Source organism: Hordeum vulgare, chromosome 3H (assembly GCF_904849725.1).
Source record: "Hordeum vulgare subsp. vulgare chromosome 3H, MorexV3_pseudomolecules_assembly, whole genome shotgun sequence".
Taxonomy (NCBI): Eukaryota; Viridiplantae; Streptophyta; class Magnoliopsida; order Poales; family Poaceae; genus Hordeum; species Hordeum vulgare.
This window is the reverse complement of record NC_058520.1, coordinates 225,945,878-225,972,840: the sequence shown is the minus strand read 5'-3', so window position 1 is coordinate 225,972,840 and position 26,963 is coordinate 225,945,878. Positions and strand designations below refer to the sequence as shown.

Below are 26,963 nucleotides of genomic sequence, written 5' to 3'. Positions count from 1 at the left end.
TGGGAGCACCCCGACATGATTTGACACTAATGCCCTTAAATAATATGACCGTTGGAGTGGATAAGACCAGTGACTTGGCGTGGCTATGAAAACGGTCGGAACCCTCAACTGTGAGAGTCCTCATGTCACTCATATTCCTCACTTGAGGCTTTTGGTAGGATTAGGCTTGGGTTGAGCATCATGAGGAAATTCATTCCATAGTGTGACTTCGACCCCCTTTAACAGTACGGTGTTCCTATTACTCAAATGCGAAGAAAGTAAAACAGAAGGTGTAAATCTTCATGCTTCAAATTCTTCAGAATGATTTTCTTCAGGAACCATCGGACTTCTCAATATCAGTATCTTCATGAGGAATATCAATTTCATCGCAGATTCCTCGCGATTCATTTCTTCAGCTTCACACCAATTTCTTCAACTGAAGACATATATTTTTAGGGGTAAGATATTCTTCAACTATCTCAAACTACTCAATGACTTATAGATCATGTGTATACTCACAAACACATTAGATACTTAACCTATAAGTCTTCAAACCACCAAAATCACTAAGGGGCACTAGATGCACTTAAAATCTCCCCCTTTTTGGTGGTTGATGAAAATTAGGTTAATTCTTCAACAGGGATCAAAAATATGAAGTGTAAATACTCATTTGAGGAATTTGAAAACAAGATTCAGAGAGACTCCCCCTGAAGATGTGCATACCTTGAGGATTTTGCTTTTATAGCAAATGCACATTGATGATTTATATCATGGAGATCTCCCCCTGAGTCTTGTAAATTATGCATATATGTAACATATCATATGAAGAAAATGAAGATGCATGATGACAAATGGTATCTGACGAATTTCAGCATGCGTGCATTAAAACTTGAAGAATAAGCATGCGAAGAAAAAACGTTCAAAAGCGTCAGAGTACCATCGGGCTTAAGTTACAACTCATTACATAAAAACTTCAGAAGAGCCAAGAGTTTGTAACTTAAATATAGTTCATAACCCCAAAAATATCCCGCTTGAAGACTAACTCTCGAGTTTCTCCCCCTTTGTCATCAAGTGACAAAAAGGGACAAACTGAGGACTAACGCCCGTGAAGACTTCATTTCTTGGCGGTCGAGCAAGAGTCGTGATGCTTCTTGGGAGTAGTCTTCTTCCTTGGGCCGGTTGCAGTGTCGAGCTGTTCTTCATCAGATTCAGCAGTGCTGAATGAAGAAAAGGAGTTGTCTTCAAGATCTGGCACTGGAATGGGCCTGAACTTCTTCTTGGGAGGCCACGACCAGTCAAAGTCTCGCTCAAAGTCCAGTTCTTCAAGCTCAGTCTGAGTCTTCAGATGTGCAAGTGTAGCCCAGGTGCGATCGAAAACCTCATGCAGATAGTGATGGTTAATCTTCACAGAGTTTTGTGTTTCAGTGAGGGTTTTCACAATGGCACCAAACTGGCGTTTGACCCATTTGTGGTTGCGATCCACCTTCTGGTGAACACTGAGGAGGAGCTCTCTGGTATTCAGCACGCGAGGAGGAACTGGGCTTGCTGGACGAGTCTCGGTATCGTCCCGTGAAGAATATGCTTCTGGCTCTCTGAACTGGCCATCAAGGGGCCTGTTGGCTTCTTCAATCACAGATTTTCCTTTTCCTTCAATGGGCTCGAAAGTCTTCTTGTTGACCCGGATAGGAGGCATATAACCAACATGGTTTTGACAACCAGCGTGAAAGTTGATGCCTGTCCTTGTCCTGATGAATCTCATGATCCACGGGGCATATATCTTGTGATCAAAGGGGCACATGGCATTGTCGGCCAAAGTCCTCAAGAAGAAATCATGGATATTGATAGGAATACCGTAAATGATGTTGAAGAGGATATTCTTCATGAGGCCTACAACATCTTCTTCATCGTCATGGCCTTGGATCGGTGCTAGCAAACTACAGAGGATTCTGTATACAGACCGGGGTGTGTACTTGAGCTCGTGGACGAGGAAGGTTGTTCTTGAAGATTTGCCTGCAGCCAAAGGCTTCATGAGGACTTCCATCATTCCATTTGGTAGCTCACGCTCACCATAAAGCTTCACAGCCCCATCTGAGGGAATTGGTACGGGCAGTTCTCTGAGGAGTTTAGAAGTAGGAGCCTTATAGTGAGTGTTTTCTGACATCCAGTCAAACACCCAAGTGTTGATGTCTTCAGCGTTGCTAGATATGTGAAGAGTGGCATAGAACTGAAGAATGAGCTCGTTGTTCCAGTCTCATATGTCTGAGCACATTGGGAGCAAACCTGCATCATGGAGTACACTGAGGACTGGCTCCAGGCAAGGTATTGCTTCAAGCTCAACATGAGGAATATGCCTGTGCTGGAATATCTTGTTGCGTCCACAGAGCACAGAGGAATAGTAGTTCATCTGAGTCTTTGTCCAAAACTTCAGATGCCTCATTTGAGGCTTGTCATAAGGGTTCTCTCCGATGAAGTACATGCGTTCTTCAAAGAAATTTTCTTTCTGAAACTTGGGACGCTTGGAGGATGGCTGACGCTGAACTGGCTGAAGATTTTGCTGAGGAATAGGGGAGGAGACAACGATAGCACTCTCTGGGTTGAGCACAATGAATGCATTGTCTTGGGCGGGTACATTTTCTTCAACATTTTCCTCAAGGTGAGGAATTTCATCAGCTGGTACTTCATGCTGAGGAGATGATGCTTGCTCTGGCTGAGCTTCAGGCTGAGGAATTTTTTCTTCTTTCTCAGTTGGAGGAGTTGGGTCAGCTTGTTCCTCATCTTGAGGAGTCTTCTCAGAGTGTAGAATTTCGTCAGCATGAGGATTTTCAGCTTGTTTTTCCTCAGCTAGCGTTGTGGCAGAAGCAGTTTCATTAGCTGGTGCAGCTGATGCTTGAGCAGTTTCTGTCTGAGGAATAAGAGGTTAAGGACTGTCGTCAATCTGAATTTCCTCATCAGTGTGTTCCTCAGGGGCGACATCCTTCATTTCCTCATCTGCCTTCGTAGCTGGGTCATCAATAACGACCATCTCATAGGAAGGGGCGACATTGAGAGGCACCGGGTCCAGAGGAGCAGTTTCTTCAATTTCTTTGAGGCGCTTTGCCTCTGTCTCTTCTACTGCTGAGGAGGCTTTTCTCTTCTTGGCTTCCTTTTCAGCAGCCCTTGTTTTCTTCACGTCTGATGCAGACGGAATTATCGTCTTCACCTTTGAAGCTTTTGGTGAAGGTGTTCTCTCTTCAGGTTCTTTAGCTGGTAGTGAGGAACCAGCTGGAACAGAGTCATCAGCCTGCTTTGATGAAGCAGCTGGATCAGAAGCAGTCTCATCAGTGGCAGCAATTTCATCAGTTGGAGTTTCCGTGATGATTTCGTCAATGGCCGGTTCATCAACACGGTGCTCTTGGTGTACTTCCTCAGCTTGAGGAGTTTCCTCCTCATGAGGAGATGCATCTGCTGGCTCCTCAACCAAGGGCTGAGGAGTTGGTGCTGGGGTTGCGGTTCTCTTGTTGTAGTCATCAACAACACTAGTTGCCAGCTTGATGAAATTGCTCTTGAGACTTTTGCGATCTGAGAGCTTGGCGTACTTGTTAGTCAATTTCTGCAGCTCTACCTGTGTAGTCACCAGTGCATCAGGAGTCAGTTTGAGGACATTCTGCCTGAGGAATTTCTCCTTTTTGATCTTTGCAACCTTTGCCTGCCTGGCCTGTTGTTCTTTCCACTTGGCTTCATTTATGAAGGTGGCCACCATGTGGCTGATGCCAGGGGGAAGTTTCAAATCATCAATAGGAGTGTTTGGGTCCTCATACCAGATATTGATGTAGTCAAGGAGGACCTTGGGGTCCATGGCCAGAGGAATATCACTGCCTCATGCTTGAGCTACTCTTTCTGGCTTGTTTCTGATGATGGCTTGCAGGGTTTCATCATCATATTCATCACTTCCCTTTGATGCAGACGGGACTGCGATGATTTTGCTGGGGCTGGGCAGAGGTGCACGTTCAGCAGTTGCCAAAGTCTTCACAAGAGGTGTTGAAGACTTTGTCTCCGAGCTAGTTGCAGCTGGGAGTGAGGAGCTGGAGCTGGCAGTCGTAGGTTTCACGACATGCTTCTGTACTAGTTTCTCTTGAGGCTTTGGAGGTGGAGCTGAGGATTTTGGTGCTGAGGAGATTGGTACTGAGGGTTTTGGCGCTGATGGTTTGGTGTTGAAGGTTTTGGTAATGAGGGTTTTGGTGCTGAGGGTTTTGTGACAGAAGCCTGAGCAGACTTCTTGTGAGGCTTTGGAGCCCTTGGCTTTAATGGCACAGACTGCATTTGAGGAATTTCTGAGCCTGAGGTTTCTGCAGCTGAGGAATTAGCAGCACCGGAGGCAGCAGCTGAGGATTCATTAAATTTCCTCACTGCAGCTTCTGCATGCTTCTTGAGCTTGGCCAGATGCTTTTCTTTCTCATCTGGATAGTCATCAATTGTCATGAGGCTTGAGGGATGTGCTACTTGATGATCCTGAAGTGGGGCCCTTCTGCTAGGAGGCTTCAAAGTGAATTTCTTCGCATATTTGGGAGTCACAAACCTGTACTCCTTCCATTCCTTCGCCCATCGGCGTTCAATCTTCTGTAGCCGTATCTTTCTATTGGCCATTGTCTCATTTTCATCACGCATACAATAGTCCAAGTAAATGTCCTCAGGGATATCAGCAGCTGTGTTTTGCTCAAGTTTCTTTCCTCCCTTCTGTTTTCTTTCTTCCTCCATTTTCTTTAGTTGAGGATTTTGCTGATGATTTTGAACTCTTGAGGATTCTGATGAGCCTTCAAGAGTTTCTTCCAGAAACGCTGCAAATGAGTTAATGTGATGAGAACCGAGAGATTCATCAGCTGACATATGTGTACCTGTGAACAGAGTATGGTTGCGAGGAATTTGGAGAGGTCATATGCGTTCTCAGATTTGAAGAAAATGAAAAAGGTTGATAGTTTGAGGAATATAACCAGTGGTTGAGGAATTTGCCTAAGCATACTGTTCTTGGGTTCCAGAGTTGTACAGATCCGAAAATTCGCACAATTGAGGAATCTCGTGAAAATCTTAGATGCTTAGCATAGTTCATCAATGATTGTGGTGATAGGTGGTGTTTGAGGAATCAAGTGCGCATCGTATCTTGAGGAAAAACAGATTTCACATAGAAGATGTAAAATTTCAGATCTAATCTGCTGTAAAAATGGGATATATTTACCCTGGAAGGTGCGCACGAAGAACACAGAAAGTTGTGTTGGAGAGGCTCTTCGTTCGAGTGTCCAATGCACCCTAACTCGGCGACAGAGGACGTCTACGGCGGCGGCGGACGAAGATGGTCCGACTCCGGCGTGGTTCCGACGACGGAGAAGTCGAGGCAGTGAAGCTCTTCCTCACCGGCGACGAGACTACCAGCGGTGGCGCTAGGGTTCGGTAGAGTGTGTTGTGGCAGGAGAGCGATGAGGCGAAGAAGAGGATGCCGAGGGGGATAAGGACATATTTATAGCCAAAAGTTACTGTTGGCGCGAGAATGTCGGACCAAATAGCCCCTGCCTCTACGTCTCCGCAGGACACGTGTAGCTCCCGTACGATGCGGTGGAGATAGTGGAGATCGTGGTTATCCGATCGTGGGAAGTGGGGGTTCAGTTATTGTGTCTTTAAAGAAACAATTTTTTAGGATTTGAGGATTTTCGTTACAAAATCATCAGCTGACAAGGACGCAGTGAGGATTTTGAACAAAGTTTCAAGTAGAACGCATATGAAGAATTGAATAGACTGGATAAGTATAGCATAGAGGGAAAGTAGGGTCCGATCACATTCACTTAGCAGAAACATCAACTTGAAGAAATAGCAATAAGTGAATGCTGTTGAGGACTAGAAATCACAGTCTATCTAGTCAAATGAAAGTCATCAAGTGTTTTTGAAGATTTTGTAATAAATCATCACAATGAAGAAGAGCTAATTTGAAGAAAAACGCATTGTGAGGAAATTGATCATTTGAAGAAAATCAACTTGAGGAATTTCACATTGGGCGGTGGCGTTACCCACCATATAAGAATGTTCATTACAGACGCCGCGTACAATTGTCGTAGGGCCCTGAGAATCAATTTCTTCGTTAATTTCTTCACATTCAGAGTGACATTCTTCATCAGTTGAAGAAAATCGATTCATCATGTGTTGCACATCTAAGTCATCAACTTTGCATAAGTGTTAGGATGTGTGCATGTTTTTACAAAACATTTGAAGATTCTAAGATATTTAGCTCACACGGCAACTTGCAAAACCTTTTCTCATCCAAGGGCTTAGTGAAGATATCTGCCACTTGATCATCAGTCTTCACTTGGTCGATGAGGATATTGCCCTTGAGGACATGATCCCGAAGAAAATGATGACGAATCTGGATGTGCTTGGTCTTCGAGTGTTGTACTGGGTTGTATGCAATCTTGATAGCACTCTCATTGTCACAGTAGAGAGGTACATTCTTCATGTTGATGTCGTAGTCCTTGAGGGTTTGCTTCATCCATAGCAATTGAGCACAGCAAGAACCAGCAGCAATGTACTCAGCTTCGGTAGTGGAGAGTGATACGCAGTTCTGCTTCTTTGAGGACCAGCAAACTAGTGATCTTCCGAGGAAATGGCATGTGCCAGAAGTTCACTTGCGATCCACATGGTCACCAGCATAGTCAGAATCAGAATACCCTACCAGATGAAGATTGGAGCCCTTGGGATACCATAATCCTAGTGTTGGTGTGTGAGCTAAGTATCGAAGAATATGTTTCACAGCCTTATGGTGTGATTCCTTCGGTTTTTCTTGAAAACGTGCACACATGCAAACACTAAGCATTATATCTGGCCTAGATGCACATAGATACAATAAGGAGCCAATCATAGAACGGTATACCTGCTGATCGAAATCTTTACCACTTTCATCAGTGCCGAGGTGGCCGTTGGTAGGCATCGGAGTCTTGGCACCTTTGCATTCGTGCATGTTGAATTTCCTCAGAACATCCTTGAGGTATTTCTCCTGTGATATGAAGATCCCATTGCTTTGTTAACGAATTTGAAGACCTAATAAGAATTTCAGCTCCCCCATCATGGACATCTAATATTCTTCACTCATCATGTAGGCAAATTCATCACTGTATCTTTTGTCATACAGCCAAATATGATATCATCGACATATATTTGACATACAAACATCTCATTATCATAGGATTTTGTGAAAAGAGTTGGATCGAGTGAACCAGGTTTGAAGCCTTTCTTCATGAGGAATTCCTTCAATGTATCATACCATGCCCGAGGGGCTTGCTTGAGGCCATACAGAGCCTTTTTGAGTCTGAAGACTTTGTCTAGATTCTTCGGATCCTCAAAACCTGGAGGCTGAGCAACATATACTTCTTCCTCAAGCTTACCATTGAGGAATGCACTTTTCACATCCATTTGATATAAGGTGATGTTATGATGATTAGCATAAGCAAGTAATATTCGAATAACTTCAAGTCTAGCAACACGTGCAAAAGTTTCATCGAAATCTATTCCTTCAACCTGGGTGTAGCCTTGGGCTACAAGTCGTGCCTTGTTCCTCACCACTTGACCGTCCTCATCTTGCTTGTTTCGAAAAATCCACTTAGTGCCGATGATGTTGTGCTTGCGAGGATCTGGTCGTTTGACGAGCTCCCATACGTCATTCGGCTTGAATTGAAGAAGTTCATCTTGCATAGCTTGGATCCACTCCGGTTCTAGAAAAGCCTCAGCAACTTTTGAGGGTTCTGTGATGGATACAAAGGAAAAGTGCCCACAAAAGTTAACTAAGTGTGAAGCTTTTGAGCGAGTGAGAGGACCTGGCGCGTTGATGTCGTTGAGGATTTTGTCAAGTTCTACTTCGTTTGCAATCCTCGGATGAGCTGGTTGAGGATTGTGTCTGGGCTGAGGAAGTGGTGCTGGTGCAATTTCCTCAGGAGCATCTTCTTGGTTTTTATCAGCGATGGGGATCGTTTCTTCACCAATTTCCTCAGTGGGAACAATGTCTTCAGTAGGCTTAAGCTTTATTGCTTCCTCAGGAGACAGCTTATCTGGATCAGAAGGCAATTGCTCTCTTTGCGAGCCATTAGTTTCATCGAACCGCACATCTAGAGTCTCAACAACTTTGTTGTGATAGTTGTTGAAGACTCTGTAAGTGTGCGAGTCCTTTCCATAACCGGGCATAAAACCTTCATGTGCCTTAGGTGCAAATTTTGAGCTAGGGTGAGGATCTCTAATCCAGCATTTTGCACCGAAGACTTTGAAATAACTTACATTAGGTTTCTTGTCAGTGAGGAGTTCATATGAGGTTTTCTTGAGGAATTTGTGAAGATATACCCTGTTGATGATATGGCATGCGGTGTTGATTGCTTCAGGCCAAAAGCAACGAGGAGTCTGATATTCTTCAAGCATAGTTCTTGCCATTTCAACCAGAGTCCTGTTCTTCCTTTCGACGACTCCATTCTGTTGAGGAGTATAAGGAGCAGACAATTCGTGAGTAATACCAAGTTCATCAAGATAATCATCAAAACCAGTGTTGTTGAACTCGGTTCCATTATCACTCCTGATGTGTTTGATCTTGATGCCAAAGTTCGTCGAGGCCCTTGAAGAAAATCGTTTGAAGATTTCCTGCACTTCAGTTTTATACACTATGATATGCACCCAAGTATATCTGGAATAATCATCAACTATGACGAAGCCATATAAAGATGTTGCATTGGTTAGTGTGGCATAGTGAGTAGGTCCAAATAAATCCATATGAAGCAATTCGAATGGACGTGTAGTGGTCATGATGGTTTTAGAGGGATGCTTAGATCTGGTCATTTTCCCAGATTCACAAGCACCGCAGAGATGATCCTTGAGGAATTTGACTGATTCGATGCCGATGACATGCTTCTTCTTCGCAAGCGTGTGCAAATTCCTCATGCCTGCATGACCTAGTCTTCGGTGCCACAGCCATCCTTCTGAGGTTTTTGCTAGTAAGCAAGTGGCTGGTTGAGGGCCTGTCGAGAAATCAACAATGTACAAATCCCCTCTTCTTACACCTTCGAAGACTTTGGATCTGTCAGATTCCATGATGACTACACATCTATATCTACCAAAGATAACAATCATATCAAGATCACAAAGCATCGAGACTGACATAAGGTTAAAACCAAGGGATTCAACAAGCATCACTTTGTCCATATGCCTATCCTTGGAAATAGCTACTTTGCCAAGTCCCAATACCTTGCTTTTACCTTTGTCAGCATATGTGATTTGCTTCAGAGGTGATGGAGTTAGTGGCATATTCATCAGTAAGCTTTTATCACCAGTCATGTGATGTGTGCAGCCACTATCGAGAACCCACTCAGTATTTTTGGGTTTGTCATCCTGCAGATGAATTAGTACAGCTTACCATCTCACATGCTTCAGATTTGAAGAATATGATACTAATTTCATCAGTTCAGTAATTTCATCATAACAGAAATGTAAGGACGTGTGAAATATTTCTATTTCATCAATCATTAGCTTGCGTCCTATCAAGCATTTCCTCAGGTCTCCAGCAAATTCTTCAGATGATGATTTTCATCTGGAGACCTGTCTTGCAGAAGTGATTAGTTCGATTTCTTCACCACCCACATCTGAAGGGGTGGCAAAGCGTTCATCATCCTGCGAGCACCATATGAGAAAGGTGGCATTGAAGCCAATGCACTTCTCTTAACAGTAGGGGGTTAAAGTACTCATATGAATATGCACAGAACTGGTTTGAGGATTTATGAACATAATGATTTGAGGAGTAACGCTCATATTCATATTCCTTGTAGTTTCCCTGCATGTTAGACGCATAAGCACGGGTACGAGCATAGTTTTGACCAGTTGAGGATTTTGATCCTCTTGAAGACTTTGGTCCTCCTGAGGAATTTGATATGGGGTTCAGATTCTTCAGTGGTGGTGTCATGAGAACATTCACCTGAAGATTTTCAAGACAACTTTTGGGAACCCAGATTTTCCTCAGAGGAGGGCCATTCCTGCAGTTAGTTCCAACATATCGAGCAAATACTTCACCAGATTGATTTTTGAACAGTTTATAGTTGGAATCAAATGACTCATCCGAGGAATAGGATAATTCACATGAAAAGCCAGTTAGATTAGATGGATCAAAAGGAGGCCCAGTAGCAGCAACCCATGAGGTTTTGGGATACTGCTCGGGTTTCCAATAAGATCCATCAGCATTTAATTTCCTCTCAAAGGCAATTCCTTCTTTCCTCGGGTTCCTGTTCAAGATCTGCTCTTTGAGCACATCACAAAGGGTTTGATGTCCTTTGAGGCTTTTGTACATGCCTGTCACGTACAATTCCTTCAACCCTGCATTTTCATTAGTAACATTTGTGTTTTCCTCAAGTGAGGAAATAGACACAACAGGTGCATTTGAAGAATTTGTAGCAATGGTAGCATTTGATGATTCTGGTGAGGAATTAGCAGTTTTGTGTTCAATGCATTTAAGACATGGAGGAATAAATTCAACTTGACTAGCGTTGATTTGTTGAGCTAGTAATGAATCATTTTCCATACGAAGATCATCATGAGACATCCTCAGCTTTTCAAGATCAAGCTTTCTTTGAAGAAATTCATAGGAAAGCTTCTCATGATCAGTGAGGAGTGTATCATAACGATCCTGAAGATTATCAAATCTAGACTGAAGACTTTTCATGTCATCAGTGAGGATTTGGGTAAGGTTCATTTCATCATTCAACAGATCATCACTTTTGTCTAGCAGTTTCTGAAGCTTTTCCAGAGCAGTTTGTTGTTTAGTGGCAATGATAGCAAGTTTACTGTAACTGGGTTTCTTATAATCATTAGGTTCACAGTCACTTGAATCAGAGGAGGAGGCATTATTTGATACCTTTGAACCTTTTGCCATGAAGAAATAGGTTGGAGCGAAGTCATCAGCATAGTCATCAGTATGAATGGTGCAATCATTTTCTTCAAGATTGAAGATTGACTTGCTGACGAAAGTGGTTGCTAGTGCAAGACTAGCCTGTCCAGATTCTGAGTCTTCTCCAGAACCCTCATCTTCATCACATTCCTCTGATTCTGCCTCGGAGTCCATTTCCAAGACTAGCCTGTCCAATAAGTGCCCGAGCCTTTCTGAAACTAGTCTTCTTGTGTGATGAGGGCTTTGAAGATGAAGATTTTGAAGATTTCTTCTTCTTCTTCAAGTCATCAGAACTGTCATCCTTGTATTTCTTCTTCTTTGATTCCTTTCCCCAACGGGGACAATCAGCAATGTAATGACCTGATTTCTTGCACTTGTGACAGGTTCGTTTCTTGTAGTCCTCGGATGCATATTCTGATTTCCTCATGTCTCTTCTTGAAGATTTACCGAACTGGTCACGTCATGTAAATCTCTGGAATTTCCTCACAAGCATTGCAAGCTCCTGTCCAAATTCTTCAGGGTCACAAATGTTGTCATCTGTGTCTTCTTCTTCAAATGAGGAAATTGCTCTAGCCTTCAGTGCACGTGGTCTGGAATAGCTTTGTCCATATAGATCTCTCTTTTCTTCTAGCTGGAATTCATGAGTATTTAGCCTTTCAAGTATATCAGCTGGATCCAGCATCTTGTAATCTGGTCTTTCTTGAATCATCAGAACTGAAGTGTCAAATGAAGAATCCAAAGATCTCAGCAGTTTCTTCACAACTTCGTGATCAGTGATGTCTCGAGCTCCCAGTGCTTGCAGTTCATATGTTAGTGAGGTGATCAAAGGTGTCTTGGCAGCTTTCATTGTCATGTCTCTTGAAGCGATTGAAGAGATTGCGAAGAATATCAACACGAGAGTCACGCTGGGTTGATACTCCTTCATTTACCTTGCACAGTCTCTCCCAGATCAGTGTTGCAGATCCCAAAGCACTTACTCTTCCAAACTGGACAGGGCTCAGATGGCCACAGATGATGTTCTTCGCTTGAGAATCGAGTTGCTTGAATTTCTTCACATCAGCTGCAGTAACACTGGCAGAGATGATGGGGATGCCATTTTCCACAATATACTAGAGATCATTATCAATAGCTTGTAGATGCATTGGCATTTTGTTCTTCCAGAAGGGAAAGTTCTTTCCTTCGTAGGTAGGACATGCTGCAGTCACCTTAAACATGCCTGCAGTCGACATAACTAAAACTCCAGGTGGTTAAACCAAAATCACACAGAACAAGGGAGTACCTTGCTCTGATACCAATTGAAAGTGTGTTATATCGACTAGAGGGGGTGAATAGGAGATTTTTAGAATTTCATCACTGAGGAAATTCCTTTTGAGGAAATTCCTCACTGATGACTAACTTACAGCGGAAACAGTAAAGGATCAGACGTGCAAACGTTCACACCAGCAGTATTTCAGAGTGAAGAATGTGAAAACAGATTGCACAGTAAGCAGATACGCATAATACAGATGATGATTAACTATTGTAAAGAATTTGGGGTTGAGGAAATTCAAAGAAAGTCTTCAGCAAATTCTTCAAACAGTCACAGTGAAAGACATCAACACATAATACAGGGAAAGTAAAGAGTTGAGGAATTAGAACCCGCTTCTCAGTGAAGACAGTCGTTGATGACCCAGTTCCAACTGCTGTGACAGTTGTACATCTGGTTTGGAGCGGCTTGGTATTGAAACCAAAGGACACCCAGTCCCGGGACACACAGTCCCTACCGTATGCTCCTTGAGCTAAGGACACACAGTCCTCGCCCAACACTCGTGGTAAGTCTTCAGGGCAGACTTCCAAACCCTCACAAACTTGGTCACTCGACGATCCACAATTAACTGCTGGAACGTTCTAGACCATGACGCCTAACCGTCTGGAGGATGCACAGTCCTCAAAGGTAAAAGGCTTCAGTCCCACACGGGAACAACTTCTTCAGTGATGCTCAATCACTAGGTTTGGTTTGTGGTTTCGGTGGATGGTGTATTTCCTCACTGATGAATTACTCTCAAAGACTCTGAGGAATTTGGGTTGCTCTTATGACAAGTGTCAGTTTCTAATGGAGCAGCCAACCAGCTAGTGGTTGTGGGGGTGGCTATTTATAGCCTAGGAGCATCCCGACATAATTTGACACTAATGCCCTTAAATAATATGACCGTTGGAGTGGATAAGACCAGTGACTTGGCGTGGCTATCGAAACAGTCGGAACCCTCAACTGTGAGAGTCCTCATGTCACTCATATTCCTCACTTGAGGCTTTTGGTAGGATTAGGCTTGGGTTGAGCATCATGAGGAAATTCATTCCATAGTGTGACTTCGACCCCCTTTAACAGTACGGTGTTCCTATTACTCAAATGCGAAGAAAGTAAAACAGAAAGTGTAAATCTTCATGCTTCAAATTCTTCAGAATGATTTTCTTCAGGAACCACCGGACTTCTCAATATCAGTATCTTCATGAGGAATATCAATTTCATCGCAGATTCCTCACGATTCATTTCTTCAACTGAAGACATATATTTTTAGGGGTCGATATTCTTCAACTATCTCAAACTCCTCAATGACTTATAGATCATGTGTATACTCACAAACACATTAGATACTTAACCTATAAGTCTTCAAACCACCAAAATCACTAAGGGGCACTAGATGCACTTACACATCTAAACCATGGACTCAACATTACTCATGAAGAACTCATATACTTGTTGCAAAAGTTTTAGTAGTAATCGAAACAAAGCATTCAACGCATACTCCTAGGGGAAGGGTTGGTAGGTATAAACCATCACGCGATCCCGACCGCTACACAAAGGATGACAATCAATAAACTAATCATGCTCAGACTTCATCACACAGCGGTTCACCATACGTGCATGCTACGGGAATCACTAACTTCAACACAAGTATTTCTAGATCCACAATACCTTACTAGTATAACTTTAATATTACCACAATCACAACTCAAAATTAATTGAGATGAATCAAACTTCTCTAACTACTCAATGCACATGAAGGTGGGAATTTTCATATCCCTTTGGATAACTACCCCTTTTGAGACTACTTTCATAGCATAGATCAACTACCACGCCACACGCTTCCGTGCTCTAAGAGATAGAAGTGAAACACATAGAGCAAAATCAACTAGCTCAAAAGATATAAGTGAAACACATGTGAGCTGAATTGCCTAACCAAAGGATATAAGTGAAGCTCGACAAAATCACGGTGAGTGCATGTCTCTCTCTCTAGGTGTGCAGCAAGGAAGATTGTGACAAAACAAAAATAAAAGACTCCTACGATACAAGACGCTCCAAGCAAAACACATAAGATGTGGTGAATAAAAATATAGCCCCAAGTAACGTTACCGATGGATTGAAGACGAAAGAGGGGATGCCTTCCCGGGGCATCCCCAAGCTTAGGCCTTTTCAGCATCCTTGAATCAACTTGGGGTGCCTTGGGCATCCCCAAGCTTGAGCTCTTGCCACTCTTTATCTCTTTATCCATAAGAACTTCACCCAAAACTTGAAAACTTCACAACACGGAACTTAAACAGAAACTCGTGATATCATTAGTATAAGAAAGCAAATCACAACTTCCTTAGGTACTATAGCAAACTTAAATTCTACTTATGTTGATGTTGGCTTACTGTATTTTCAATCTTCCATGGCTAATACCCCCCGATACTATCCATAGTTTCATCAAAATAAGCAACCAACTCAACAAAAACAAAATATGTTAACAGCAGACCAGTCTGTAGCAATCTGTATACTTCGTATACTTCTGGTACTTCAAAAATTCTGAAAAACTACGAAAGTCTGAATAATTTGCGTAGAATTCTGCAGCAAAAAGAATCAACTCAAAAGCTCTTACAGAAAAAAAGTGAAAATTCGTTTCGTGAGCAGAAAGTTTCTGTCTTTTCCAGCATGATCAAACGATCATCCCCAAGACTAATCATAACGGTTTTACTTGGCACAAACGCAAAAGAAACTCAAAAAACACAATCATAATAGAATTATGATAGTGTGGAAAACACAAAACAGAAATAAAAAGGATAGATTCCTTGGGTTGCCTCCCAACAAGCGCTATTGTTTAACGCCCTTAGCTAGGCATAAGGTGATGGAATCTAAGTCTAACATACTTCCTATGCATAGGCATTTTATAGGAAAACAGATTGTCAAGACAACCAATAGTTACCATATGCAAGGAAGAAGAAAGAGACAATAGCAATCTCAACATATCGACAGGTGATTTAGTGATATGAAAGTTTCTACCATCATATTTTCCTCTCTCATAATAATTACATGTGGGATCATATTCGAATTCAACAATGTAACCATCACATAGGATATTCTTTTCATGATCCACATGCATGCAAAGTGGACGCTCTTCAAAAATAGTGGGATTATCATCAACTAAAGTCATGACTTCTCCAAACCCGCTTTCAATAATATTACAAATATCATATTCATCATGAGGCTTAAACAAATTTTCAAGATCATAAGAAAAATCATCGCCCCACTCATGATCATTGCAAGAAGTAGTGGACATAGCAAAACTAGCATCCCCAAGCTTAGGATTTTGCATATTTTTAGCATGGTTGTCACTAATAGAATCTATAGAGAAACCATTGCAATCATGCTTTTCATCCAAGGAGCCCTCGTGGATCACTTCATAAATTTCTTCCTCACAATTTTCAGATTCACGCATCTCAAGCAAAACTCCATAAAGATAGTCAAGTGCACTCAACTCACTAGCAATTGGATCAACATAATTGGATCTCTTAAAGAGATTAGCAAGTGGATGAGGATCAATATCACTAGATTTTCAGCAAGCGAAGATGCAAGCATATTGAAGGCACATGGCACACAAGCGAACAGAAAGCAAGCGAGAGAAAAGGGGGAACGAAAAGGCAAACAAAAAATGCAAATGTGAAGTGGGGGAGAAGAAAACGAGAGGCAACTAGCAAAAAAGGTAAATGCAAGAGATGATTTTGTGACACTTACTTGGATAGATCTTGACTTGATCTCTCCCCGGCAACGGCGCCAGAAATCCTTCTGCTGCTGGCTACACCTATAGGGATTTACTTGGCAAATATGCAAAGGATTCCCCCGCGGCCCTGGAGCCTTGCGTTGGTGTTCCCTTGAAGAGGAAAGGGTGATGTAGCACAGTGGCGTAAGTATTTCCCTTAGTTTGAGAACCAAGGTATCAATCCAGTAGGAGGATCGCGTCAAGTCACAAGTACCTGCACAACCACAAAGAGCTTGCACCCAGCGCTATGAAGGGGTTGTCAATCCCTTATAGATTGTTTGCAAAGTGAGAACTGAAAGCAAAAAGTAAACAAAGCAAAGTAAAAATGAAAGCGGAGATGATAGTTGTGAATAGACCCGGGGGCCGTAGTGCTCACTAGTGGCTTCTCTCATGAAAGCAAGTAGACGGTGGGTGAACGAATTACTGTCGAGAAATTGATAGAACCGCCCAAAGTCATGACATTATCTATGGTAATGATCATACATATAGGCATCACGTCCAAAACAAGTAGACCGATACTTTCTGCATCTACTACTATTACTCCACACGTCGACCGCTATCCAACATGCATCTAGTGTATTGAGTTCATAAGAACAGAGTAACGCCTTAAGCAAGATGACATGATGTAGATGGACAATCTCATATCTATGATGAAAGCTCATCTTGTTACCCTTGATGACAACAACACGATGTGTGCCTTGCTGCCCCTTCTATCACTGGGAAAGGTCACTGCACGGTATGAACCCAAAACCAAGCACTTCTCCCATTGCAAGAATCATAGATCTAGTTGGCCAAACAAAACCCAAGTCTCGGAGAGACTTACAAGGATATCAAATCATGCATATAAGAAATCAGCAAAGACTCAAATATAATTCATAGATAATCTGATCACAAATCCACAATCCATCGGATCTCGACAAACACACCGCCAAAGAGGATTACATCGGATAGATCTCCATGAAGATCATGGAGAACTTTGTATGGAAGATCCAAGAGAGAGAAGAAGCCATCTAGCTACTAACTACGGACCCGTAGGTCTGAAGTGGACTACTCACGAGTCATTGGAGTGGCAATGATGTTGATGTAGAAGCCCTCCAGCTCCAAAGTCCCCTCCGACAGGGCACCGGGAAGGGTCTCCAGATGAGATCTCGCGGAAACGGAAGCTTGCGGCGGCAGAAAAGTGGTTTCGTTGACGCCCTGATTTTTTCTGGGATTTTAGGGAATAAATAGGCCAAAGAGCTAGGGCAGGGGAGATCCAGGGGGCACAAGCCTCGTAGCCGTGGGCCCCCCTGGCCGCGCCTACAGGGCTTGTGGGCCCCCTGTGGGCCTCCTGCCTTGGCCCTCAAGTCCCCCGGTCTTCTTCAGTTCTGGAAAAATTTATTTCGGGGATTTTATTCCGTTTGGACTCCGTTCCAAAATCATATCTGAAAAGAGTCAAAAACATAGAAAAAACAGGAACTGGCACTTGGCACTGAATTAATAAGTTAGTCCCAAAAAAGATATAAAAGGTATATAAAACATCCAAAGTTGACAAGATAACAACATGAAACTATCAAAAATTATAGATACGTTTGAGACATATCAGGGCGCCGAGTGCGGGGAGGGGCGCCGGCTACAGGGAGGGGCGTCGTCTGTATGGTGGGGTGCCGGTTGCGGGGAGGGTCATCGGCTACGGGGTGGGCGCAACAAGGGGCGCCGGATGGACGGGGCCAACAAAGGGAGAGGGAGAGGCGAGGGGTGGCCGGCGCGGGGGAGCTCGGTTGCTGGCGGCGCGGGCTGGGAGTGAGGGCGAGGGAGAGAGACAGAGAGTTGCAGGGTGGGGTAGCCAGCCGTTAGGGAAATAGGGAAGAGAGGAGAGAGAGGGGCTAACGGCGGCCATTAGGGTAGTTAGGCTTTGTCGTCCGTGGCAGACAACAAAGAGGGGGTATGGGGCGGCGGTGCGTCGACCGTTAGGCCTATTCTTTATCGTCTGCCTGCCACCTCTTTTCCATCAGCTGGCAGATGACAGAGTGGGATGGTGGGGTCTGGGCCCTTTGCCGTTTGCCTTACCCTTCTTTGCCATCGGTTGGCAGACGCCAAAAGCACTGGCTGATGGCAAAAAGGCCCTTTGCCATCAGCCATATCTTTGGCGCCAGTTTTCTGGAAGCTGTCAGCAAAGAGGGTCCTTGCCATCATCCAAAAGACGGCAAAGAACAGGCTAATGACATATTCTCTGATTCCAGTAGTCGTAGTCATGGGGAGGACTGGCTCTAGGTAGTGCACTTGGTGAGAAGTGCTAGGAGCGATCATGGGTGGTCTCAATAGGTGCCTGGTTTAGGGACACACAATATAACACTGGTGTGACTTGGTTCATCGGGGTGGAAACTGAGGTATCAACTCCCAAGTGACGCATCACTTGGGTAGCTGGTTTGGTGGCTAGGTGGTCACGCTCACAAATTTAATTCTAATGCAATGCGGTCTCGCCAATACTAGTTATGTAATTATACTTTAAAGGAAAAGGCGGGCACGCATCCTGCAATTTTATTTAAAACTAGCTTATAACAACATGCGAATACAACATTAAAGGATAACACGGTTACTAGGGCTTGACAGCTACTCTGACGGAGTTGCACTACAAGAAAAATGCTCAATTATGACCCCAAAAAATGACGGTGGTTTAATTGGTCATTGATCCATGACCAAAATTCCGAAATTGGTCATAGTAAGTTTAGCACGGTCCAAAGCCCATAATGTTCTGACCTTTTGCGTCCATTAGGTCATGATATTATTACACAAATTGGTCATTAAGTGCTACCGGTTGAAAAAAGAAGAAGAGAAAAAGTGATAGAGGTGTGTTGGATGAGGGGAGGGTTTTGGATCGTTGGATGTAGGAGGAGTGGATGGCCAGGATCTGTTTCTGGCACTACAGGAATCAACTATTATGCAGACAGGTATAATCTTTGTCGTCAACAAATCGTTGGGGTTGATTGGAAACGGGAAGTTTGCCGTCATGGACACACGGCAAAAAACTACTATCGTCAAAAATCACTAAAACCAAACGACGAAAAACAACACACTGCAAAGGCACGATTTGCCGTCAACTAGTTGGTCAGAAGACGGCAAAGGCACGATTTTTGCCGTCTGTTTACGCTACAAATGACGACAAAAAGCTGTCCATGGTTGTGGCTAACAGACCTAAACGGTTGGCAGTTTTGTTGTCTTGAATTCGTGAGGGCTGACAACAAAACTTAAGTTTTGCCGTCTGGTACGTCATAGAGAAGAGGGCAAAGAGGAAAAAAACAGCCACATGCCTCTCCCTCTCGCGACTGAAAATAGATCACGTACACTGCACCAAAAAACACCCCAGAACATCTATACTACTAATAAACAATCCAACAAGAATTACACTACAGACACCCCATCAAACGCCCCACAAAAAAACAATCAATCAGCACCCCACGATTAATCCCACAGATCTTAATCTAACAGCCCTCGTTAATCCACCGTCTGCTAGGTGTACTTAGCAATTACAATAGGCTGAACATACTCCACCAACGAAACTTCCAATCAGGCAAGAAAAAAATAGAGGAGAAAATGCCCAGCAACGTCCCCTGTAATCACGGGACCATCCAGCCACCACCATCACGGGATTCTCATCAGGACCGGCCCGAGGCGCGACCACGGCGACACCGACGCCAACGGCTTCGAGGGCGGCTACGGCGGCGGATATGCGGCGCCTCAGCTGGAGGACGGCGAGGGGAAGCAGGCGGAGAGGGGCCGCGGTCCGCGCCAACCCTACCGCGGAGGGGGCGGCCTCCGCGGGGGCTACTCCCGATGGATCGGTGGGCGGCCACGGCTGCCGGCCCGGCGGTGGCGGCGGGGGCGCCGTCCTACTGGTGCTACAGCTGCGAGCGGTTCGTGCGCACGGAGGGGGACGCCGGGCTGGCCTGCCCCGGCTGCGATGGCGGCTTCCTGGAGCAGATGGACGCGCCGCCGCCGCGCAGGGCCGTCGCGCCAGCCGCCTTCCTCCGCCGCCGCGCCGCCGCGGACACGCCCGCCGAGGTCCGGCCATGCCGCGGCACGCATGGCGGCGCCTCGGGGGACCGCTCGGGGTCGCCGTACAACCCGGTCATCGTGCTGCGCCGCTCCGCCGCACCGCCCGGCGACGACGCCACCGGCGCCACCAGCAGCTTCGAGCTCTTCTACGATGACGACGCCGGATCCGGCCTCCGCCCACTGCCCGAGAGCATGTCCGACTTCCTCATGGGCTCCGGCGTCGAGCGCCTCCTTGAGCAGCTCGCCCAGATCGAGGCCGGCGGCTTCGGCGCCGTCCACCCCTGCGACAACCCGCCGGCCTCCAATGCCGCCGTCGAGTCCATGCCCACCGTCGTCCTCGCCGCCTGCCACGTCGGCGCCGACTCCCACCGCGCCGTCTGCAAGGAGGCCTTCGAGCTGGGCGACGAGGCCGGGGAGATGCCCTGCAGCCACATGTACCACCAGGACTGCATCATGCCGTGGCTCGCGCTGCGCAACTCGTGCCCCGTGTGCCGCCACGAGCTGCCCACGGACGTGCCGCGGTCTGCTCCGGCGGGTGACCTGGGTGCCGCCGACGACCAGGGCAGCAACACTGGGGCCGAGGCTGGCAGCGAGGAGGAGACGACAGTGGGCTTGACGATTTGGCGGCTTCCTGGAGGAGGCTTTGCCGTTGGGAGGTTTGCTAGTGGTCGGAGGGCAGGAGAGAGGGAGCTCCCAGTTGTCTACACTGAGGTGGACGGCGGTTTCAACAATGGCGGCGCACCGAGGAGGATCTCATGGTCATCGAGAGGGAGCCGTTCGTCGCAGAGGGGAATTGTCAGACGCATGTTCGACAACATGTTTGCCTGCTTTGGGCATGCCCATTCGACCAATGCTGCTAGGGCATCATCTTCAAGGTCGGAGTGGAGCTCGGTTTTCACCCGCGGTCTGAGGAGCTCCAGCACGAGCTGGAGATCCCAAGATAGCCACGCAGATGCCATCGCCAGGTGATAACTGCATCACACACTGGGAATATACGATATTAGATGTTGGAGAGCCGCAGATGTTTGCTTCCGTTTGATGTTTTTCTACTCTATATACGAGTCAGTTGAGATATAAAGATGATTTGTAGAGCGCAAATTGCATGCTGTTTTGTACATAGAGGAGCAGAACTAGAGATGTTGCAATGGAAATGTCCTCCAGTTTGCCTATTCAAGACGGATGGTCTTCCTGTTGCATTTTGGAATATCATTCAGTAAGACAAGTTTTGTTACTGATGCATGCAAGCATCTGGATAGTGAGCGCTTAAATTGTTGGTTGGCGGCACTCAATTGTTTCTTCCAACTCCATCTTGCTCAATGCGACGTGGGTTCGCCCGTTGTAACCATGACTTGTTGGAAGGTGTAGACCATAGCAAAGATTCAATAAAAGCATCCCTCAAGATATTTTCTGCTCTTCAATTGGATATATCATTGTAGTACTGATCAAGGTCACCCTGTCATCCTTGTTTTCTTACTTTCTTCACTTCACCAGGTATACCGTCTTTTTCAGCAAAGGCAGCTGAGTTGACTGTTTTTGTGTGTGTGTGTGTGTGTGTGCGACTCTGTTACTATTTGTCATCATCTTTACGTTCTTGTCAGACTTTCCAAAAAAAAGATGATCACCATTTGGGAAATATCTTCATCAAATCTGTTGTTCCAGGAAAGGAAGATCCAAGAACCTTTTTGATTTATGTGAAGCAGAGCTGCACAACACTTATGATAAATAAATTGTTTTCAGCACCTCAATTATTTCTTAAGGGCTCGTTGATTGTACCGACGACCTGTTAGAAGGTTGCAGATGCTGCAGCAGAGATTGAACAAAACATCATTCAAGATATTTTCTGCTTCAGCCTACATTTTTTTAAGCTCTTCAGTTGGATATGGATATGATTGTATTGATCATGGTCACCTCTCATCCTTCTTTTCTTGCTTTCTTCACCAGGGACAGGACGTCATATTTTTTGTCGTACTCAACAAAGCCAACGAGCTGAGTGTCTTTTTATGCTCTTTGACTATTGTCACCATCCTTGCATTCCTGTCATAGTTTCTAAAAAACAGAATACCATTTGTGAAATATCTTCATCAAATCTGCTGGCATCTCTCCCAGAAGTGAAAGATCCAAATAACCCTTTCATTATTATGTGAGGCACAACAAGAGAAGTTTTGTTATTGATGCTAGCATCTGGATAGCGAGCGCTTAAATTGTTGGCAGCACCCAATTGTTTCTTCGAATTCCATCTCGCTCAATGCTACATGGGTCCGTCCTTTGTAACCATGACTTGTTGGAAGGTTTAGACCGTAGCAAAGATTCTATAAAGCATTACTCTACAAGCTTGTTGAGCTCTAAAGTTGGTTATCATTGTACTCATCAAGGTCACCTCCTCATACCTATTTTCTTGCTTTCTTCACCAGGGATATTATCTTTTTCAGCAAAGGCAAAGACCCGACTGTTTTTGTGTGCTTTCTTACTATTGTCACCACGTAACACAACCCCGAGAGTAGGTTGTATTATTTCGGTGCATTGACATCGTCAGCACGCTGGAGTCAAAGCATTCCCCTCCAGTTTGGAGCGATGGTATATGGATGCGGGGACCCACTATCTTGACGACAGAGGAAGTGGCAAACTCTCGTCGTAATTTTCCCCTTAGCGGAAGAAGTTAGGACAAAATGAACCATGACTCTTTGATATTACGTGCGCGTTGCACGTGCATGCTAAGTAGTGTAAAAAAAAACACAAACCAGCACGCAGAAGCCACTCAAACTCTCCTCTCACGAGTGAAAAATACCCCAGTGCTAGGGTTCCCCACCGCCGCCGCCAGTCGCCGCGAGCCTCCCAGCCACCGCTGGTGACCTTCCCGGCTGCCGCCGTCGCCCTCACCGGTCGACACAGTCATTGGTGTGCGCGACATGTTGGGAGGGTAGGCCATCCGGCCGCTCTACCGCCGGTCGGGCCTCACCGACGATCGCCGGTCGGGCCTCCCTACTGGTCGCCCCACCGCCGGTCGGGCCTCACCGCCGGTCGCCAGTCGGGCCTCCCAGCTGTTCCCCCCACCGCCGGTCGGGCCTCCCTGCTGGTCGCCGGTCGCCGCGCCGCCTTGCAAGATCGAGGCCGGGGCTGCGGACTCCCCATTCTCAGGTCGCAGGTATGTCTCCCCATCCTAGATAAGAGATACTTAGTTTAAGTTTTCTTAATATAATCAAGAAGTGAAGATACTGGAGAGTTGCATCTGCGATTCTCTATCCCTTGAAACTACTATACCGAAATATGATCAGATTGCAGACAAAATTGTGGCGTGCAGAGAGTTCAACTATCAGCCATTGCATGATAATACGGGTCTGAACCTGAGGGCAATTAGACATGCATCTGCAGACTTCATATATACACAATCTGATGTCAACAAAAGCAATGAACGTAGAAGTAACACTATTGGTAAGGAAGGAATGCAGTATTAACCAGACAACACTTTAGCCACAACATTTTGCAATACTAATCTGCAGGACAAAGAGGGATGTCTAAAACTTTTTGATGACACGCGTATTTATGTCCATCAGTGTATCGTCTGCCTGACTACCCTATGTTGACTTTGTATAGACTGATTTAAATAGAAAGAAACGGAAATTTCTTTGGAGTTATTATTCAGAAAAATGCGAGGCCATGTACTTTGGTGTGAGCAAATCTCTCCATTTTTCTGTCATAATTTGTTTTCCTTTATTTAACTGATGTTAGGTGTCTTATTCTGCCAATTTCATGGCTGACTTTTTCATTTTCTAAGGAAGATGTTGCTTTGCTGAAAGGTGGCTTGCTTTTTAGTTGATGAATTTTTGTTCTCCTCTTGTCTTGCCGTATTTGAATTTATCATTTTTTGTTTTTTAACAGCCACTGTTCATCGTCGATTCGATTGGTGACCTCGAGGAGCTACTAATTTCGCACACTGATGCATAGAGGAACTAGGTAGATGTGTACATACTTTAGCGCAGTTAACAATTAATTCTGCTTTTTCGGTGGTAATTATTGTAAAACTCCCTTTGTTAGTTTTCGATTGAATGTAACATATCTTACCAGTGGAACTTAAACTACACAAGACTCTTGATTATTTTGGAAGCACAATTGTTTCCGTCATAATTGCACAAGTGTGTTGACTGATTTTTTTTTAAAAAGGAGGTTATCCCCCGGCCTCTGCATCAGGTTGATGCATGCGGCCACTAAGTGTGTTGACTGATGTTTGGCTCTAAATGAAAGCATTGGGAATGCTTATTGTCAAAGTACCTCCCTTTGTTGTTTTGCCTCTCTGTAGTTACTTCATGTTGGTTTTTAGTTGAAAACAACAAAATTGAAATATGTGATGTTTTTATAGACTTCATCTCATTGCAATATGTTTATCTCTACAAATTTCCGGCAGAAACATAAAAAAGAGAAAAGATTCACCTTCGCATGCTCTCCAAGTGAAATCATCAATTAGATTGTAGAGCTGCTAGGTCACTTGCGTCTGACCTTCAAATAAAAACTATAAGTTATTCATATTTCTTACTGTTCCCATGTTCATATTGTTCCAGTCAAATCAATTGTGTAAATCTTTCCATGTACATTGGCTTTGTCAGGAAAGGAAGCAGATTGCTTGGGAGTCTTCTTCCAAATTCATCGATATGTTTATGGCACTGTCCAATAGCCTACAGTGGTATGCCATCAAAGCCCAAGAACTATTTTATATGCGTAGCTAATTGCTTATTGATGTGCTAAAGTCTTGCTGAATTTGAACAAATGTTGAATGAACCATGTTTGGCTGTTTTGTGAGTGCCAGTCAAGTTTGCACTGCAACGTCTCATTTAGTTCTCTATGTATCTACGTTCTCCTGGTTGTTTTGGACATCATGCTATTTTCTAATATATGTTTGATCTAACAGTTTTTACTTGCATGGCCTGCACCCAGCAAAGCATACTGCTTTCCCACTGATATAGTTGTAAAAGTGAGTGATGCAGGGTTTAAATGATTTGTTATCCAGGCCAATAATATGCAGCGTCCTTTCCTGGCTGGCTATACAATTAAACTATTGTGTAAAAGCTACAGTGATGACACCTATGGACCAACAGCGTGGAGCACCAGCACATTTCCTATGCACTTTTAGACGGCAGTCTCATCAACAAGTTTCCCTACATAGTGGTATTACTTCTACGGCCAGGCTCTTCTCTAATGATTCATGAAAATGCGCATGATCTCTGTTAGACCTGCATGAAACTTCTAGATAGACAAAAACTTATGCTAGCTCAACTTCTCTCCTGATTCATTACTATTCATATTTAGTTAATAAGTGGATCTACTGTTCATTACAGATACTGGTCACTAACTACCATGCGTCGCCTAGCGTGTAGAGCGTTGTCTATAGGCTTATCCATGCATTAGTATTTGATGCTCTATCATGTGAGTTTTCTTGGTCTGCTTTTTGAGCCTTGTCATCATTTTCTTCTTGCAGGCGGCAATGGTAGGAGTGGCAGATTGTGCAGAGGAAGAGGATGAGAAGAAACTTGTGCTTCTCATCCAATCTTTGTAGAACTCTCTTGATGTGCGATTGTGCACTTGTTGGATCCTCTTTCTATGCACTTGCACTTGCAGAAGTATTCTTTTGTGCATTGTAAAATTATTTTGATGTGCACTTGTTAGGCCTTGAACCTTGATGTGTAGAGGAGTCGTGGATGATGTATTGTATGTCATGTGATGTGCTATTGAAATGAAATATACAGTTTATTTGCAATATTTTATTCCGTTGTACTTTATTTAATGGGCCTGTCCTGAGATATGCGTGCTTCTGGCAAAATAATGCATCAACCCAAACAAATCAGACATTCTCAATAGTAAAATAGGTATTGGGCCAGGCCCATGTAGGCTAAATTGGTGGACTGGGCTATGAAATTTATAATGATTCCACTTGATCACTAGCAATGCCACGTTAGCTTGGTCACGTCAGATCTTACGTGGTTCACATAAATGGGTAGTGATCAAACGAAAATTTTGGTCAATAGATATCTATGACAATTTTTTTTAGAAAGGTCATGTTTGTTCATTCTTGACGACCAACTGTTGACCTTATAAATTTGGTCAAAAAGGTCAATAAACGACAACAATGACGAATCAATGACCAATATAGAGAGTCGTAATTGACCTTATTTCTTGTAGTGTCGTTCCACCTTCGTTGGCCTTTGAGCGGACGTGCTTAGTAGCCAATAAGGCTCCTTCGTTTGTCATAGCTCCAGTGTCAACTTGGCCACTGAATAGGGTTGCATGGCTGCGGTGGCGACAACGTCTCGGTTGGCGCGCCCTTGGCACAACTTCATTGCATAAAGCATCCAAACTACGGTGAAGCTCCGCCGGGATCATGGTTGGGTTGACTAACATAAAGGCTGGGGCAGATCTCAGGGATCCATAGGTCTCCCAACCAATATGGGCTGGTTGCTGGAGGCGGTTGCAGCTTCACTACTTGCCAATGTCGGGCGAGCAATTGACGTGCGGTTCATGACCAGGTCAGAGGTGATCTGATCGATGAGTACCTCCTGCGCTCTCAAATAGCGCACAACTTGCACCAAGGCAGGGTCTGCCTATAGGTCTTCGTTGGCAACTTAGGTTGGACTACCATAGCCTTCACGACTAGGATAGTAGCAGAACGGTCGGCTATTCATCCATGGCAACAAATGTCGCAGCTGGACTATAGCTTCTCGGGCTGCAAGCTGATGGGCTTGGGCTTCGCTGGTGGGTGCTCTACCAGTGAAATGGTAAGGACACTCCAACGAGCAACTTCCTACATAGATGTGCACCCAGGCCGAAAAGTGACGAATAACCGCACTCGCAGGCTCCTCATGCACCACATAGATTGGAGGATCTTCTATGCCGAAAACTTGGCGGTTGAGGTCGGCGAGGATGGCTACGAAGTCTCGGTCTCGGACACGGCGGTCTCGTTGCAAAGAACGCGGCCAAGCATC

The 26,963-nt window shown here is 44.6% G+C and overlaps 1 protein-coding gene across 8 annotated transcripts; it reads left to right on the top strand.

Annotated features, from left to right (window-relative positions):
* Positions 1–17,553: 17,553 nt before the first annotated feature.
* Positions 17,554–25,741, top strand: LOC123443564 (probable E3 ubiquitin-protein ligase RHC2A). Of its 8 annotated transcripts, XM_045119990.1 has the most exons (6): positions 17,554–23,137; positions 23,722–23,789; positions 23,872–23,946; positions 24,594–24,670; positions 24,995–25,152; positions 25,463–25,741. In XM_045119990.1, the coding sequence occupies exon 1, from the start codon at positions 19,534–19,536 to the stop codon at positions 20,962–20,964; it is 1,431 nt and encodes a 476-aa protein (XP_044975925.1). In that variant the 5' UTR covers positions 17,554–19,533; the 3' UTR covers positions 20,965–23,137; positions 23,722–23,789; positions 23,872–23,946; positions 24,594–24,670; positions 24,995–25,152; positions 25,463–25,741. The 8 variants fall into 8 exon arrangements, 7 of the variants coding, with proteins under 7 accessions (XP_044975925.1, XP_044975921.1, XP_044975924.1 ...); XM_045119986.1 differs by lacking the exon at positions 23,722–23,789; XM_045119989.1 differs by lacking the exon at positions 23,722–23,789 and having other exon boundaries at positions 24,972–25,152.
* The last annotated feature ends 1,222 nt before the right edge of the window (positions 25,742–26,963 follow it).